The sequence below is a fragment of the Ceratotherium simum genome, chromosome 4, assembly GCF_057802395.1.
Source record: "Ceratotherium simum simum isolate JZ-2026a chromosome 4, ASM5780239v1, whole genome shotgun sequence".
NCBI lineage: Eukaryota > Metazoa > Chordata > Mammalia > Perissodactyla > Rhinocerotidae > Ceratotherium > Ceratotherium simum.
Window position 1 is genome coordinate 73,170,266 of NC_141903.1, and position 19,276 is coordinate 73,189,541.

The 19,276-nt window shown below is 38.5% G+C and overlaps 1 protein-coding gene across 1 annotated transcript in view; it reads left to right on the forward strand.

Annotated features, from left to right (window-relative positions):
- The window catches only part of ELL2 (elongation factor for RNA polymerase II 2), a 76,168-nt gene that overhangs the window by 45,489 nt on the left and 11,403 nt on the right, over positions 1-19,276 (forward strand). Inside the window, exons 4-8 of the mRNA XM_004420356.2 lie at positions 4,126-4,289; positions 11,247-11,506; positions 14,776-14,900; positions 15,065-15,152; positions 16,944-17,514. Coding sequence (XP_004420413.1) covers positions 4,126-4,289; positions 11,247-11,506; positions 14,776-14,900; positions 15,065-15,152; positions 16,944-17,514 — 1,208 coding nt within the window. The remainder of the gene's footprint in view (positions 1-4,125; positions 4,290-11,246; positions 11,507-14,775; positions 14,901-15,064; positions 15,153-16,943; positions 17,515-19,276) is intronic.

Here is a 19,276-nt window from a genome sequence, read left to right on the forward strand (position 1 = left end):
CAAGCCCTTAGAGCCCCCAGCTTCTGCAGAGACACTGACATTGGCCCAAAGCACCTGGGCCATCCATCCCTATCTCTCATCTGTGCAGTACTTGAAACTGTGTAAGCCTTGCTATGCGTGGGAGAGAGAGGAAAGGAAAGCTGTTTCAAGTTAGCACAGGAGGCAGAGATACAAAATAAGACGCTTTACTGAAAGAGTGCTAAAGTTCTGTTCCCGTTTAAGGTGACTAAGTAACTTTGTTTTATCTTAATCTCTCATTTTCCCTGAGTGTATGTTAATTTTGCTTTCTAAAAATTGCTCACCCCCAAACTTATATTTTTGGTATAAATTGCATATGTTATGGATTATATATAATTTACACATTGTCCACTGTGATAGCCATTGGCCACATGAGGCCATTTACATTTCAATTGATAAAAATGAAATAAAATTAAAAATTTAGTTCTTCATTCACACTAACCACATATTACAGCCATATGGCTAGTGGCTATCATAGTGGACAGCACAGATACAGAACATTTTCAACATTGTAAAAGTTCTATGGAACAGCATTGCAATAGATTATAGAATCACCAAGTATAAGGGTGCTTGGTGATTGTGTAGTTCAACCCCTTCATTTCACAGATGACTTACCTACAGTTGTTAGTTGGTTAGTAACTGGGCTGACTGAGAACGGAGTTCTACTAACTCCCAGTCCAGAGTTCTTTACACACCACAGGGCACACTGATTTCTAGTTGTGGTGCCATCACCTGTAATGCTTATCTTTAGATAGTTATTTTATTATAGTGAGAACATTTTGACATCAAATTGAACCATGTCCCATTAGGAATTTTATTAAGGAACTTAATCCCCTCTTCAAAACCAGTCATGTCATCATAGGTAATACAGTTTCTCCCTTGCATCAGAAATACCTTGTGTGTTTGTTTCTACCTTGCTTGTTTAGAGAAGGAATTAAGATCATTCACAAAACTATGCATGATGCAGCAACATAAAAGAAACAGTTATTGTGAGAAAATTGGGGCAAATGCATTAATGATCCAAGGTGCTTAATTAAATGGTGTGGTATGGGTATAAATTGAAATTTGCCACTATAAAAACAAAAGCACTCAAACTTGCAGTTCTCACCCTGGCAAGCAAACCTTTTCATAATCTGGCACCACCTTTTCTATGTAATTGAATTTTATTTATCTTGTCTTTCCTGCAGTTGTGCAAGCTCCTCAAGGGCAAGGGCTTTCTGACGCCCTTTTTCTACTCTTAGATCTCCAACTGGCTGGCTGAACTCAAACTAGATGCTCAATAAATAGATGTTCAGAAACATTTTAACTAGTCTCCTTTCTTATCTTGCTTTTTAAATCTCCTTGTACATCATTCTTCTCATATGTAAAATGGAGGAAATCCCAAAGTCAAAATTACCTTTCAAAAATTCCTTGTATCTGCCCATTCACAGGCCTAGTGAAAATCTATAGTTTGAGGCATACAGCCCTCTACAGTAATGCACACTCAAGTGTGGGAAACTGAGGGAGGCTAGAGAAAGACTACAGGAACGTTTATATGCATATGTCAATGTTTTTAAACTTTTAAGGTAACTCAGTTGAAAAGGGATGAGTGGAGAATTCTAGAGAATACCTTCCTGCCTGCAGGATTTAGCTCTAGTTTGTTTTCATGTAAAGATCTGTTTCTTGACCTTGAATAGTGTAAGCTGTAACTTCATCCATGATTGGCAATAGCTTCAGCTTAGTCTCACTATGTAAATTACTTAGTAAATAATAGAAGGACATGTTGAAATTCAAACTTCCTGCACAGACTTCATACTGCAGTCTGTTCTCTACTGCAGTCTCTTCTTGCCACTCTTCCTCCTCCATCCCGCTTCCCCTGAGGGTTAAACCTTCCTCCCTCACTCTTTTCCTCCTTGCGCTCCAATCACTGGTTTTTCAGCATTCATACATGCTCAAATGTGTCTTATTAAAAAATAAAATAAAAACAAAAACAACCTCCCTTACACTCACTTCTGCACCTGAGGTCTGGCTTCAGTCTCCACCATGCCAGTGAAACTGCTCCCCCAAGGGGGCCTTGACCTCCTTGCCCTTGAAGCATCCAGTAGATGCTTATTAGTTTCTTATTATGCTGGACTTCTTGCCAGCATTTCACACTGTTGACCACTCTGAGGCCAATGGCTTCCATGACACACTGCTCTTCTGATTTCCCTCTACCTCTTTGGCTATGCCTTTTAAGTCTCCTGTGGTCTTCTTTTTGTCTTCCTATTGCTTCTTTTAAATATTAGTGTTCTTCTCAGTTGCTTCCCTCCTGAGACCTCTCTTCATTTCTTCAAAGTCACTGTGTACAACACTGAATTCTTTTTCTCTCTTCTAACCTTACCCCAGTGCCTCAATAAAAGGCAGCTCCACCTGCCTAATAACCTGGGCACAATCTTTAACTTCTCCCCCTCTCTCTCCCCTTGCAGCTAATCACTGACCTAATTCTGTCAATTCTGCCTCCTCCCTATCTCTGGAATCTGTCTACTGTTCTGCATTCACACTGCCCTACACTGGTTCAAGCCATCACTTCTTGCCTGTAATCCTTCAGCATTCTCCTAACTGGTCTGCTTTTACTCTTGTGTATCCCTTCCTCCTAATCTGTTCTCCATCTAGCCTGATCTTTCTATAATACAGGTGAGATGTTTTGTCTCCCTTGTTTTCAGCCTCTGTTATTCTGGGGATAAAGTCCAAAATCTGTACCATGACCTCCAAAGCCCTATGTGATGTACTTCTCGTGTCCTCTTCAGCCTCATCTCTAATTGTCCTTTCTAACTCTCTTTCGCCAAACTGAAAGCCTCCTCCTTGCTGCCCCCCTGGGCCTGCACAGGTTGGTTATCCTCCTAGAACCTCTGTCCTTCTTCCCCGTTGTCTAGTCATTCTTCTAGATGAGCTCGGGCATCACTTCCTCTAGGAAGCCTTTGCCGCACCTACAAGTCCAGGGGAAGTACCTTCCTGGGGGTTCCCTGCTCCCTTGGCATTTGTCACACTGTGTCTTAATTTGCAGTTTGCTCATCCTTGTCACCCAGTAGAGAGCTCCTTGAAGGAGGGACCACATCTGTCTTAGTCCTTGTCACAGCCTGTGTACCTCACACATTGCCTGGCATGCAGTCCTTGCCCAATAAATATTTATGAAATTAATGAACTGATTTTTTAAAAATAACGTTTGTACAGCTAGTTGTTAGCAATTTACAAAAATTTTATCAACTCGTATTTCTTAGCATCCTAACAAAGCTACTTCCAATTGAGTTTGGAAATAGAAATATCAGAGCTGTGATGGCATTTTCATTACTTTTGTATTCCAGTCTGTTTTAAGGCCATAGTATTCTCTTTTTAAAATACCAGTATAACTGTTACTGTGATCCCCTAACATTAGCATAATACTTTGAAACAGAGCCGTCTTCTGGGCCAATCTTAATATTCATCGTTGTTTAAATAAAAGTTTTTAAAATATTTCTGCCGAAATGTTGTCTAGTATTTTCTTCAATATTTGCTGTATAAATAGGTCATCTTACATAGAGACTTAACAAAGTGGTAAATATAAATTCTACAAATGTTTAGGATCTTTGGGCTAATAATAATAAAGTAAGCTTTAATGTTTGGCAGTATTTTAGCCTTAAAATTAATATCTTATTAAAAATTTAAAAAATTGTGGTAGATCTGTTTCATCTAGTCAGTTCTAAAACATACATATTATGTTTCCACTAAAAGTAAACTTTTAATATTTCTTTTATCAGTGGTAGATAATTCTTAAAAATAGTTGACTGTTAAATGAAAGTGGAGTTACAGTGCCCATCAGGAGTTTGGTCTTCACTCCAAATACTAATTTTTTTCAAAATTTTATGGATTTGGTCTCTGAGAGCTCATTTCACCCATTCTATTCAGAATATGAAAAAAAGGTGTGATATGAAATAAAGAGGAGGAAGTTAAATATTTGAAATAATCTTTACATTTAAAAATTACTAATATTAGTTATTTTAGGATTGCAAAGTTATTATTTGGGCCTCTGATTTTAGGATTATATAATTCTTGCTTGCCTTTATTGTGCAAAATGAAAGGCATCTCTAACAAAGCCACCATCTTACTTGTCAGCTCTGGAGCCTCCCAGCTCAATTGCCTGGGATTTATACAAGATAAAATTACAGTGTGTGCAACAAACGACTCGTATCAGATGACACGAGAAAGAATGACCCAGGCAGAGGAGGAATCCCGCAACCGAAGCACAAAAGTTATCAAACCCGGTGGACCATATGTAGGTTTGTATAGATATCTTTTACCTTCTCTCTGATTGATTGGAATAATTCAAGATCATTATAGGTAAATATCGGTAATATTAACTTAATGAAAACACGGAAATTAGTTTTCGGAACATTTGGATAATATGTTCAAAAGTCATTTATTCTCTTCAGACTGCTGGTTAATTGAAAAACAGATTTAAAATTTTTACTTTTTTCGACCAGACTAGGATCTGGTCAAGTTACTTTACTTGTGAGGTTGTAATATTGGTACCATTGTGTTTTCTTGGTCACTGGATGATGTAATTTCAATGATGGACAGTATGGTTCTTGTTTTGCACTTTTGTAGGGTTATTTTTACAGTAAAATCTATTAGTAGAATTTATGAGTTGATAACTTCATTGTTGTAGGTTTTGCTTACATTTTCAGAGGAACTTTGCACAACAAGGAATTTTTATTGCAAAACTATAAAATGTGCTTATAGCAAAGCATTAGGGTGATGCCTCTTTGGTATCTCTACTGTGATGTCATTTATGGATCCTCATCCTTCTCTATTCATTAATTAAGAGCCTGCCCCACCCCCCTCATCTTTATCATCAGCTCACTCAAATATCCATCAGATTGAAGGGAAGGAAGACCAGACCAGCAAGATGAGTTTCTCCTTTATGAGCAGTGACCCTAATAATTTTAGAGTCGATTCATGGTGACTATTAACAGTACAGTCATGTGTCATTTAACGACAGGGCTATGTTCTGAGAAATGCACCCTTAGGTGATTTCCTCATTGTGCATACATCATAGAGTGTACTTACACAAACTTAGATGGTATTGCCTACTACACACCTAGGCTACATGGTACTAATCTTATGGGACCATCTTATGCGGTTTGTCATTGACGGTTATGATGCAGCGCGTGACTGTTATAGAGAGAATTATCAAGAGTGAAAATGAGCTTTTTGAGGCCTTGGTCAGTTTAATAATACAAGTCACTGGATAATAAATGATGAAAGGATACTTATTTGGAAATATAAATGCTCACAAAAACGATCTCTTGAAGAATCAAATCGTTAATCAACATCTTTCTGTGGTTTGGTGTAATTCTACTTCTGTATTTTCCCATTGTTGACCCAGCTACAATACATTCAGCTTTGAGAAGCTCCACTAGTATCTTTAATAAGTATTTCTTTGGAACAAAGCCAATGCTCCTGGGACTTAGTGCTTAGCTTAGATACATTTAGTTTGGTTTAACAACAATTCATGGTTTCCCCAGGTATCTGTACCCACGGGGCCTAGTTCCCAGTAAGTAACCAACAGTGAGATTTTTCACCTTGCCTTTCCTGCTGAGTGAGGTAACAACTTCCAACCTCCTTCCTTTTTCCTCACAAGTAACTTAATTAACTTTCTGTGCTAGTAGGCTAAATCTCAAATTGGTTTTAAAATGCACAGGATCTGCCACATTTAAATTTAAGTACAAACTATGAATTTGCTGTCCCTGTTGCTTTAAAGTGTTTTCTTTTGACTCTGTCCAGTACCACCATTTTATAAATGCTGAGACAATTTGGTGTGTTTGACAAAGGAATAGAAGATTCAAGCCATCAAAATGATTTTTTTTCTTCCCACTATAACTAGCTGAAAACACTTACCTTGATTTATTCCAAAGCTTGAAAATCAGCAATGATTACTGTACTTTTCCATTGAATGATCGTTGGGTGTCCTCTCTGTTCATGTACTTTTGTTTGTTTTGATAGGGTCAGGTACAGTTCATTTGCAGCTTACACAACAGACTTTGCAACATCCAGAATCCGATATACTATACACTCCCTAATGGCAAGGGAATTTTAGAACTTGCAGGGTTTCCATAGGTACTACATATAATTTGTATACATTTTTGGGAGTGACCACATAAAATTTGAGGTTATCTAAGTTTAAATCTGAACCAGATTACCTCTACGCCATTCTAAGAAGAGCTGGCCACCCTCTCCGCACACATATGTTCCCGCCTCGGGGCCTTGTGGTGATCTCTGCCAGCCCTCCTCTCTGTTTAGCCTTTTCCTCTGTGCTATGTCCTCAGTGCCCTGGCCACTCACCATCACAGCAGTGTTCTTCTGTGGTCTTAAATCTTGTCATCAACCTCCTCAGCCTTTATTCTCTAGGTCAAATAACCCCAGCTTCTTTTAACTTTTCTTAACATGGCCTGTATCCCAACCCTTTAATTGTTTTTATTGCTCTCCTCTGGACTGCCTCCATTCTTCACCTCAAAAAATTCAAAACTGGACATGCTTACTCTTAGGAAAGTCTGATCAATTTTGAGTACAGGGGAGCAAAAGACTAGTATCCTGATTGGCTTTTCTGTTTGTGTTTGATTTTTCCTCTTCTTTGTTATGGCCTGTTTTGATCTTTTTCTTTTATCCTTACCCATTGCCAGTCCTTTACCATGTTGCTTTCCTTCTGTGCAGCTCAGTGTGTACTTTCCAGCTTTTTTCAGTATCTCAGAACTATCTGACTCATTCAGTTCTTTAAAATGCTAGTCAGCCACCCTTCAATGCTAATATTACCCAGCGCTTACTGAGAGCTTCCCATGCATGAGGCACTGGTTAGCACTTTACCTGTAGTTACTCATCTAAATCTCACAATCACTGTGTGAGGTAGGTTATGAGTACCTCTCCATTTTACATATCAAGTTGTTGGTATCAGCAAATAGCAAATGATATGGGTTTGGCCTCACTAACAAGTTGTGTTATTTTCTTAAGACAATAGGAGATACCTCTTTAGTTCATAACTGAATATATCTTGTAAAATGATACCAAAAGCTCACCTGTGCCAGCTTAGAGGTAGCTGCAGAACAAGATTTCTTCCAACAGTGTCAGCCTGGGCAGAGGACAAGTAAGAATAATGCTGGTCCCACTGTGGGATTGTGGTGGCATAATGCCAGGCCAGGCCACCGACAGTTGAATTTAGGGCACAAGCCCAGTTTAAGAGGATGGAGACTATGCTCCTAAGGGTCACCTGGCCAAGTCACCCAGGAATATGAGCTTTTGTAATCCTCTTGTGGGCTGAAAAAAAAAAACAAAATCTATTTTGCCTGGAGAAGAGCAGGAGAGGCTTTAACCTAGAAAACATTATTATTATTTCTTCAGCAATTTTTCCACTTCTAGTCATGGCATTTATATCAGTGGTGAGCATTATTGTGTTGTTATAATCCTTCCTTTGTATTAAAAAAAAAAAATCACCATTCACCACTGCTTCCAGTTTACCTCACTGACTCCTACCTAAATTCTGGAATTTTATTGAATTGCACATTTTTATACATGCTAATATTTATTTGGGTATATAAAATAACCCAACCAATCTAATTTCTAGGATTCTAGTCCCAGTTTTCCCAACTTCGGCCCCCATCCTCCTTATTTCTGATGAGTTAATACATGTTTGAGTGACCTTGGACAAATCATTTAGCATCTGTGGACCTTAATTTTCTCAAATATTAAATAAGGCATATTTGAACTGGATAACATCTAAAATCCTTTGTAGTTCTAACATTTTTTTGACTGTTTTTGCTAATAAATTATATATTTTGATAGTAAATTTTCTGAAGAAGTGATCACAAATGCCAAATGATGGTGATGGATTCCACTGCAGTGGGTTATGTATTTAAACCATGACGGAGTCACACCATCATCAAGGTCCTGACACTGTTTTTAAAGCCTCAGGTCAGTGTTGCCAGGGCTTCTTGGTCAGGTTCCACAGAACAGAAAAACAACTAGAGAAGATGGCTGCAGTCCCTGCTCTCTGTCTGGTGTACTGTCTTAACACCTGCCTTTCGGATTGTTTACTCAGAGCCATTAGATGGAGGGATAAGCACTTTTACCACGTCATATTAAATGGAGAAGCTAGAAGCGGACTCCTTGTTAGGAAACAACGGTTCAGATATAGTCCCCGATTACTCAACACTATCGAACCCACTGCTGCTGTTTATATAAGGAGCCCAGGGAATTGATTAGCAGTTGGGTCTGGGAGGAGAATTAGGTTCTCCCACAGGCTTTATTAAAAGGGCTTTTCTGAGACAAATGTAAAAAATAAAAATAAAGCCTTTCTTCTGCCCACTTTGAACCTGACATTTTCCTGCTTTACTTTTTTTCTTTAGCATCTCAATTGTGTAACTGCATATTTAGCACTGATGTTTTCTTCATCTATAAGCTGTCTTACTTTAAACTAGAGGACTCCTTCCTGGTTGAATAGGCACAAATTGATGGGGAGCCAATGAGCAAGTGATCTTTGCATAAAACTCAGTGGCCCAGTGTGGCCAGGTTGTTCTTTCAGCATTTGAAAGAAATGGGTTACCCCATGCCTGGCTGTGTAAAAGAAAAATGAGGTAAAGACGAAGTGAGTACTGGGCGTAGGAGGTTCAGGGACTGATGACAGGCTAGCATTAGGCCCCAGGTAAGACTCTAGCACTGCCATATCCCTGACCAAATTCTAGTTTCTTGTCAAACATCATATTTACATTCCTCTGAAGGGCAAAGTGAGCCTCCATTATTTGTCTGCCCTGTGCCTACTTCAGGAAGGGGTGGGGGTAAACTCAGGAGACCTTGTCGCTTTCCTAAGACTGAGAATCAGAGGTGAGTCAGACATACAGAAGAGGTAGGGCAGCCTGGAACACAGTGGTAATAGTGTCCCTTTCTGGTTTTATTTTTATTTGCCTTCCTTGCTGGCTTGAATTCTAAATGACCAGTCGTGGTGTGTGTGAGCTTAGCTAAAAAACATTCTCTGCCCATCCCCTTTCCCAGAAAGTGGGTGGGGGAAGTACTCCACAGTCAGCTTGATTGGGGAACAGTGAGTTAAACACGTTTCAAGAGGGAGGGGAGTGTGGAAGTGATAGCATTTCTTGAACTTCTGGGACCCTGACCCTGTTTTTTCCCCCTACAAATTCCCATTAAAATTTCAAGGAATAGTACTGTTTGTTAAAACTATTGCAACTGAGAAATGGTGGATAGGAAGGTGTTCATTTGCCACATTAGAAATTTCAATGTGTCTTCAGACTCTGGCAGCCCAGCAGTGTGGAAAAATATGGGCTGTGTTGATTCTACTCCTCTGCTATCTACTTACTGTCTTGCTGTTATTCACTTTGACACTTTGCTAGTCATCAAATACTGATTCAGAGTCTGCTGATGGACAAAGCAGCCACAGCCCTATCCACGTGGAGCTTGCAGCCTACCAAGAAGCAACAGCAGACGTTAGGCATTTGTTTATAAAACCTTTCCCACAAAGAAGTACCACAAGTAGGAAAACTTGGATATTAACCACAGAACTTTCCAAATGCTGAGTGAGCACTTTACCATTTGAGCTTATCCCATTGAAAGCCTCAGTTTTCTCATATGTGAAATGGGACCAATGCCTACCTCATCAGGTTACTGTGAGACTTAGTGTGTAAAGCTGTTAACACAGTGTTCTCCCAGCACATAATTGGTGCGTGATAAATATTAGTTCCCTGCCCATCTGACACTGATCTAGCTGTCTCTAAGAAAAATACAGAAACCAGATCTAAATCTCTCTCTTTAACTCTAATTGTACCTTCATTTAGTAGCTTCTCTTGTCATTGGACAGTGGCCCTTTAATGTTGACTTCCTTTATTGTGCAATATTTTGATCTGATATTTGCAGTTAGCTGTGTCCGGATAATAAAGAAATATAAGAGCAGTGAGATCATTCATCCTTTCTCCTTTACTCTAGCTAGGATGGTGTCAAACAGCCCCTCTGGCCAGGCCTCGGGAGCCCAGCAGGGATAGAATTACTATTCAGTAAAGCTCCCTGCATTAAGCTCTTTTTACCCCAGACCACAGCACGTAAGACACTGCTTTTACGCATCCATTGTTTCTAGTTGCTGGTCTTGTCCCTAATGCAGTCGCGCCACATTGTATGTCATTACCTGTTCTTCCCCGTCTTTAACCAGAGGACTTAGAGGGAAGGGCTTAGAGCGAACTAAGTGACCTATAACCTTCCACCTCAGAAATCAGAAAATGAGAGTTTTATTCTAATTTCTCTTGCTTCAACAAGGGATGGTTACTAGGTGTTGTCAGTGACCAGCCATATTCTGGTGGCTTCACACATCCACATAGTATCCAGGTCACTTCAGCCCACAATATTTTCTGGAAGTAGCCACTTGCCAACACTTGTCTGTATTAAGACTAAGCAGAAAGTGAATTAATTATGTGAATGGCACTGGCCTGTGTGGGAACGATGTGAGGGCCTCCTGTTTACCGTTTTCCATTCCTCGAACTCGCCTGGGTGGTCTCAGCGCCGCAGAGGAGAGATCTGCTTGTCTGGGCCTTTGAGATTGTTTTGTTGGTTGGTTGGTTTTGTCTGTTTTTCCTTTTTGGCTCCTAAAATTCATTATGGCCTGTTGAAAAGGAATATATCACTTGTGGATTCCCTTGTGGATGTTGACTCCCCTCTTTGTGGCTTCTGAATCTATGAAATTATTAAGGTAATGCCCTAGCTAAGCCACGAGTGTGTTCTCAGTGACGTACAACAGGTATTTCTCACATTCCACATCTTGACTGTATTCATGTCTGCCAAAGAAATGACATATAATATGTAGATTTAAGTTCTGTAAATAGCACAGGTGAGCATGGAAATTACTTTATTTCCATTTAACATCAAATACCTACAACCTTAAATTTTCCAGTCTGTTGCTATAGTGTGTGTCACTAATTATTATCCATGTGTAGCTAAGTGGCCAAAATACTTCTAGAATACATATTTATTCCAATAAATGATTCTGTCAAAAAATTCCTAATTCATATTTAGGCCATTTATTCAGAATACTTTCTGTTCACTTATCTCTTTAAAGTAAAAACTGAAATAAAGTGATCTTTATTCCCTCCAGAAATGAAGAGGTACCTAAATCAGAATTGTGGAAACTGAGATGCTCATTTTATTATTACCCACAAATGTGTAACAATATCATTTCCACTGTACTTTAGGGAAGAGAGTGCAAATTCGGAAAGCACCTCAAGCTGTTTCAGATGCAGTGCCTGAGAGGAAAAGGTCAACCCCCATGAACCCTGCAAATACGATTCGAAAGACACACAGCAGCAGCAGTGTTTCTCAGCGGCCATACAGGGACAGGGTGATTCACTTGCTGGCACTGAAGGCCTACAAGAAACCTGAGCTGCTGGCTCGACTGCAGAAAGATGGTGTCAATCAAAAAGACAAGAACTCCCTGGGAGCAATTCTGCAGCAGGTGAGGACAGCTGGAGAGAGTCCTTCCGCTTACCTTCTTGTTGAGAAGTTCACTTAAGGATTGGTGGAGTTGTTTTTATCATTATTAGTGAGGTAGGGAAATTTCAGGATGATTTTGATCAATGGTATATGAAATATAACTCCTGAATATTAAGTTAAATCATCTTGTTTTAAACATTTAATTAAAAACTAATTTAAATGTGAGCATTTATACTAGGTTTTATAAGTCAGAGGCCTCTGAATTGTTAATAAAAAAATTAAAGTTTTGAGTCATTCTTTTCATTTGGGTTAAACAAATTTTGCCCTGAAATTCCATAAAAAAAGTAAGCAAGACGTCTTTGTTGTCTGTTTTTAGTCTTGAATCACCTAAACTAATTTTTAGTGGTTTAGATAGGTGAAGTTGTGCAGTGTATTTTTATCAGTCTTTGATTGGTAGAAGCTAGAATATTTTTACCTATTAATAGTTTAGAATATGTCTTTCCCTGCATACTCTTTGCTGCCTGTATGACTCTGCCTTTTTCTACCATTGGGTATGCTGAGATCAGTCACTTGTCTTCATTAAAGGATATGAAGTATGAAGTTATTAGCTCTGATCAGTTCCTTATAATCACAGGCTTAAGTATAAAAGTAGATCATTAATTTTGTTAAAGTCAATGGTTTGTCAGACTTTAACTAGCTATATTTTTCATACTGACTCGGGGTCATAAATGTTGATTAGCATTTAAATCTATCATAAATAGTAGTCCATCTGTTTTCTTTATTTTTTTCTAAAGCAGTTAACATTTTCAAAGTCATTCTTAAATTTTATCATTTTAAATTTTATCATTTTAAATTTTAAAAAATTTAAATTTTAAAAAGCATTTTAAAATTTAAAAAAAACCCTACAGATTTTCATCTGTTATTCAAAGAATAACACTTGTAAGTTTATTTTTTCATCCATTCTCTCTTAGATTCAAGACATGATACTAAATGTTATGAAAGAGTAAAACCATAATCTCCAGTTCTGGGTTAAACGATCCCCAAGGTATCTTAGGCAAAGATTTTATTAAATCATTTGAGCACTTTTTGGAAACAATTTAAATTCATATGTCACATAGTTTTAAGAGCTCAAGAGACAGGATGAAGGAATGAATGAGGCTGAGGGCGGGTGTGTTCATTTTTTTATTTGGGCAAGTCGGGAGGTTCAGGTTACAAATCACAAGGTATTTGGTGACTGACTCTCCAGAAAGGTTGTAAATTACCTTCTGGGTTAGAGGATGAGAGGGCAAAATGATGGCAGAGGCAGTTCATACAGAGGGCTACTATTGATATATATCAGTAGTTGTGTGATTATGTATATAGACATACATATTTTAAAATGTAGGTATACTTAACTCCTAAGGAAGTGGGACATGAGTATCATTAGTGTTGATCATTTGGTACAATCTAGAGCATACTGTCATCATAGCTGCATATTAGAATCCCCTAGGGAGCTTTTTAAAAATGCCAGTGCCTGGACTCCACCCCAGACCAACTAAATGGAGCAACTGAATGGATATTGAGTCATTGACTGAGATGGTGAGAGATGCAAAGGAACAAGGGTATGAAGGGGAATCAGGAATTCTGTCTTTCATACATTCTATTCGGAAGATGTCTGTTACACATATCCCAGTGGAGATAGATGTTCAGTAGGTAGTTACATATAAAAGTGCGGTGTTGGAGGACAGTTGGAGCTGAAGTTATAATTTAGGAGACAGCAGCACATAGTTTGGGTATTGAAAACCTTAGAGCTGAATGAAATAATCTTAGGAGATGGGGATAATGAAGAAAACAAGGCAGAAGATGAGTCCTTAGCACTCCAGCATAAAGGGAAGTGAGCAAAGGAGACTTGAGACAAAAAGATCCTGAAGAGAAGAGGAAGAAACTAGGAGAAGGTGCAATTACAGAAGCCTGGAGAAGGGGTGGGGTGTTGGTATGTGTAGTGCCGGGGATGATAGGAAATCTAAGGACTGTTGTATTTATTTCACTCTGAGAAATCTGGTTGTATCTCATGTTAACTTATTTGCAAATTTGAATTTTAAGATAAGCCTACCATTTTCTATTTTATAATAACATTAACATTAAATTAGTATTCAGCTGAGCTGTGAGAAAAGCATAAGCTGTCATAATATATTTGATAGTACTTTTAAAAGACACAGAAAGAAGTCAAGTTATTAAAAAGACCATTCCAGTAGGAAATGACAGGAGGAATACCTTTCTGTCAGCTTTAAAAATGACTCTTGGGGGGCCAGCCCGGTGGCATAGCAGTTAAGTTTCCGCTTTGGGGGCCCGGGATTTGCCGGTTCAGATCCTGTGCATCGACCTACTCACCACTTATCAAGCCATGCTGAGGCGTCATCCCACATAGAAGAACTAGAAGGACCTACAACTAGGATATACAGCTATGTACTGGGACTTTGGGGAGCAAAAAGAAAAAGAGGAAGATTGGCAATAGATGTTAGCTGCGGGCCAATCTTCCTCAAGAAAAAAAAAACATTCTTGGTTTGGACATGAATCCGTACATTTGTGGTGTTAATGGAATCTAGGCCTGGATACTCTAGGAATTGTAGTTAAGGGATAAGAAAAGATTATATTTGGGAATAAACTGGCTGACTAATAACAGTAATTTGGGGGTTATTTTGTTTTATGGTTCCATTTATTGGTTTTGGGGTATTTCAAGGACTTTGAGTAAGTGGTTCTTCAGGAGAACTGTCAGCTACAAGGAGCAAGCTTAGCAAGCCAAGAAAATGGCAGACAGGGTTATCAGAATTTATGGAGATCATTTCTGTTGATTACTGAAGGGAAAGTTTATAACCCAACATTTGGGCACTGTTTGGTTTCTACTTAATACAACTGATCAAGAGTTTTTACTGTGACTCAAAAGTGATGGAGTTAATGGCCAGAAGTAAATAATGAAGTTGTTAACATAAACTGGTTTTGGATTCCTTTGACTAGAAAAAAATTGATTTAAAAAAATCTTTCTCACTTTTTGCCCAATGTGGGCTTACTATTTGATTAGAAATATGACAAATGCAGTGGACATTCAGGGAAAAAAATATTTAGCTGTGTATATAATGTTTTAATTCCCCAAAAGAAATCGAGCAGCATTTATGAAGATCTGGCATATACAAAACTAGCTGTCCCTTTTGGGCCAGTTGGTATAGTTATTTTCAGTATAAATCCAAATGTTGCCTGTTTCAAGTTAGGAAATAACAAAAAGATCTAATGCTTGGTTTTCACATCATGTACCAGGTAGCCAATCTGAATCCTAAAGACCTCTCATATACCTTAAAGGATTATGTTTTTAAAGAGCTTCAAAGAGACTGGCCTGGATACAATGAAATAGACAGACGGTCATTAGAGTCAGTTCTCTCTAGGTAAGTTCTTTTTTTATTTTATTTTCCTTTAAAAAATGATGCAAATAAGTATTTTAGTCATTGTTATTTTAGTGTTGAGCTGGGAAAACAGAAGCAAGGGTAAGCCTTCTATCATGAACATTTAAAACTTCTCTCCATAACTGGAACATATATATCCTTTACAGAAAACTAAATCCATCTCAGAATGCTGCCAGCACCAGCCGTTCAGAGTCTCCAGTATGTTCTAGTAGAGACACTGCATCTTCTCCTCAGGTATTTCATAAAATTATATAATGATAGCCCTGAAATGGACCTTAGGGGCCCTCTAGTTCAGGTCCTCTGATTGACATGTGAGAGAAATGAGGCCCAGAGAAGCCGCACAGCTTGCCTACCCAAAGTCACATAGCTAGTCCATGGCAGAGCTTGGTCTAGAATTCAGGTCCTGGGAACCCAGAACTCTTTTCCACCACACAGCACTGCTTGTCAAAGTACTTGATGTCTACCTTGCTTTTCCATTTTTAAAGTCTACATTTTGTTATAAGATTATCTACTTTTCCATTTGGTCACTAACTAGAAGACTTGTCCAGTCCCCTATCCAGTCTTAGATTATACAGAAAATTGAAGATATTTAATTTTATCTGAGACATGTTCCAATAAAATATTCTTGGGAAAAACTGTTTTTATAATAAACAAATAAAAAATTCTGCCATTCTCATACATTTTCTTAAAACACTTTTCAGTTGGATCCTAGTCAGAATACTCCAATTAGACTCCATTCCACCTTAGAGTTCCCCCACCAAGAGATTCAGCCCATCCTGCAAAAAGGTGGGGAGATCAGGGGCAGTATTAGTGTTCCACCTGGTTCTCAGATGACCCAGCCAGCCGTGAACTCTCTCAGTTTCCCTGGGCTTTGGGACTGACAGTGGGACAGACCTCTCCACCCTAGTGCTGCTGACAGAGTGCTCCTTTCTCTGGACCCTCCTCCCAAGGATTAGGGAGACCCGACAGATGTGTGAACAGTAAGCATGCCCTGGGCAAAAGGCTATTCACACGTCAGAAAATGTTAGAAACCTATTGTGAGGAACAAAATAAAAGCAATTCTGTCCTTGCATGTACATTGTCTATTGAAGCCTCACTCTCAATGCCAACCACTAGGAAGCTGCTTATACTCTGATCTAATTATATACTGGGTGCCAAATCAATGGTGCTAAATTGAAAACAGGATAAATTAATGGGATGATTAACCATTATTTTCTTTCAAGCTGAAATTTAAGCCACAGTATTATATTGGATGGATGCTTTGTACTTTTCAACTGTCTGAATTTTTAATTTAAATACTTTTATTGTTGTTGCTGGATTGGGCTAATATTAGCATGATTTTTTAAATTTTTGAAACAGTAATTCCATATCATTTTTATGGACCGGTTATTAAGACTTATCTTCCAATCTGGTGAAGAGATATATGTAAGGAGGGAAAAAATTGTATGGTATTTCAGCATTGATAGAGATATTCAGAGAAATTACTCTGAACATGCTGGCTGTTCCCATCTTAAGACAGGTGAAATAATAAACGACAGCCAAAATATTCATAAGTGGAGCATCTTAGCATATTAGAGGAGATTAAATAAATGTAGGCTTAATGCCCTTTAGCTGCCCTTGTTAGTTCTGACAGAGTGAAATGGCACAAACTGCTTCCTCCTGGCCAGCAGAGGAAGGAGGTCACCTCTGTTCAGTACTCTCCTCAGTGGTATAATCCACATAAATTGGCCTAGTCTTTTGAGGAACTTAGGGTGGGGCTGTATGATCAGAAAGTATAAGTACTCCAAGAAACATATATTTGCCAGATTCTGCTTTTTCACATTAGACATGAAAATTTATTTCACTTTTGTTTTAGTGAATTGTTTGGTTCTTGTTTTTGCTTAAGCTTGGAGAAAAGTTAACACAATACCAGTGATAAACTTAAGTATGAATAAAATTACTCAGTTGTTCATATGGTAACCAGTCACACATGTATTGAATTTTAGTGACAACTGGCTCATTTTTTTTCTTGTTTTTTCCCTCCAGAAACGACTTTTAGATTCAGACTTCATTGATCCTTTAATGAATAAAAAAGCTCGAATATCTCACCTAACAAATAAAGTGCCACCAACATTAAATGGTCATTTGAATCCCACCAGTGAAAAGTCGGCTGCAGGCCTCCCGCCACCCCCTGCAGCTGCCGCCATCTCCACCCCTCCACCGCCGCCTTCAACCCACCTGCCCGTCTCCCATCCTCCTCAGACTGTAAACTCTAACTCCAATTCCCCTAGCACTCCAGAAGGCCGGGGGACTCAAGACCTACCTGTTGACAGTTTTAGTCAAAATGGTAGTATCTATGAGGACCAGCAAGACAAATATACCTCTAGGACTTCTCTGGAAACCTTACCCCCTAGTTCAGTTCTACTAAAGTGTCCAAAGCCTATGGAAGAAAACCATTCAATGTCTCACAAAAAGTCCAAAAAGAAGTCTAAAAAACATAAGGAAAAGGACCAAATAAAAAAGCATGACATGGAGATGACTGAAGAAAAGGAAGAGGACCTTACAAGAGAAGAGGGAATTGCCAAGCTGAACAACTCCAGTCCAGATTCCAATGAAGGTATTTCTATGTTTGTAAAAACCGACTACACGTGTTAGATGAACAGGAAGAGTGGACTATCATGAGTATAAAATTATGCCGTTTAGAATCAGTAATGCTTTTTTATCAAATGAACTTCCGTTTAGTTATTAATCTTAGTGTTGTGCTTTTGAGCAGATTTTTTCTTGCATTTTGCATCAGTCATTTTTGGTCTCTTAAAAAGAGAGCTATTAAACATGGTTTATGTATTTGTTAATAAGATGATGACATTTGGAAATGACCCTGTCGTTGTCCAGAGACCCCCTTTTAGAAGATGGACCTTGTTGCTCTTTTCCCTGTCATGGTATTGTGCAACCTCAGAATGACCTATTATATGCTATTCTTGAACTGGTTTAACCAGATAAACAATTAGCAATAAAAATATTCATTTCCTTCTTTGCCAAAGAAACAGGGTCACCCCTGTTTTAATTAATATTAGCACAGGGGAAATGTCAAAATCTTTATAAAAAACAGGCCAGGTAAAATTACATTTGCAGATCCATAACATTATCAACATTCAGAGTGAAAGCAATTTGTCTTGTGCAAGGCTGTTGGCGATTAGCTTGATAGATCTTAAGAATGTTTTTCAATTTTGAGAACACTGTTGTAGTAAACTAACATTGATCGTTATTAGTAAAATTAACCATTTCAAGCTTTTGGAAGCTTTAAAAGCCAAATATCCAGAAACCTAAAGAAGCTTAAAATAATGCTTTACCTCTAAAGAAAAGCTAATCAGTAGAAAGACTGTTTACCTCAGGTGTGGTGATCTTTAAAACCTAATGACAAAATTAGATTTTTCTTATTTTAAAAAAAAAAGTCCTCTAAAACTTAGTATCTTGCATGCCAGCACATAGAAGATTCAAGTCTATCATTTAGCATTGCTGCCAATTTTTTTTTTTTTTTGGTGAAGATTGGCCCTGAGCTAACATCTGTTGCCAATCTTCCTCTTTTTGCTTGAGAAAGATTGTCGCTGAGCTAACATCTCTGCCAATCTTCCTGTATTTTGTATGTGGGATGCCACCACAGCATAGTTTGATGAGCAGTGTGTAGGTCCTCGCCCAGGATCCGAACCTGCAGACCGGGGCCGCCAAAGGGGAGTGCTTAAACTTAACCAATACACCACAGGGCCCACCCCATTGAGGCCAATTTTAAACCTAGCATAACCAAGGCAAAATTCCCCAGGAAAATACAACTTTAGAAGTTACTTTAATGAATAGAGTTTGAGTGTTGTCTTATGTAATTTGCCTATAACACTGCAAGTCTGTAATCCTTAGATTTAACTGACAATTTTTATCATGTGAGAGAAGCTTTGATTATAGAATAGTATGATACAGTGCCTTTTATTGACCTGGATTGAGTATATTGCATATCAAAGTATATCTGTTGAAATGTTTAGATCAATATGGTACTCTATAGTGGCCCAAGAGATAAGTGTAAGCTTTTTCCCTCAAACACTATCGTACTTGAATTTGCCAGGTCAGCAAAAGGCAAGAAGTAATAAAACCTCATGTTCAGAGTTAGTAAGCCAGGTTCCTGGGAATACCCCACTCTCCATACTTCCTACCCTTATCCTGAGTCAGGCTAGTGCTGGGAGGCCTGGATCCCAGTACATTGAGACTTACAGCAGAGTTTGAATGTTCTCAGAGTTGGAGGCCTAAAGAAGCAGACCTCGTCTTTTTGAATCCTTCACTAAGGATGTAGTACCTTTCAAAACCAATTGAGATGATCACAAACTGAGGATAGA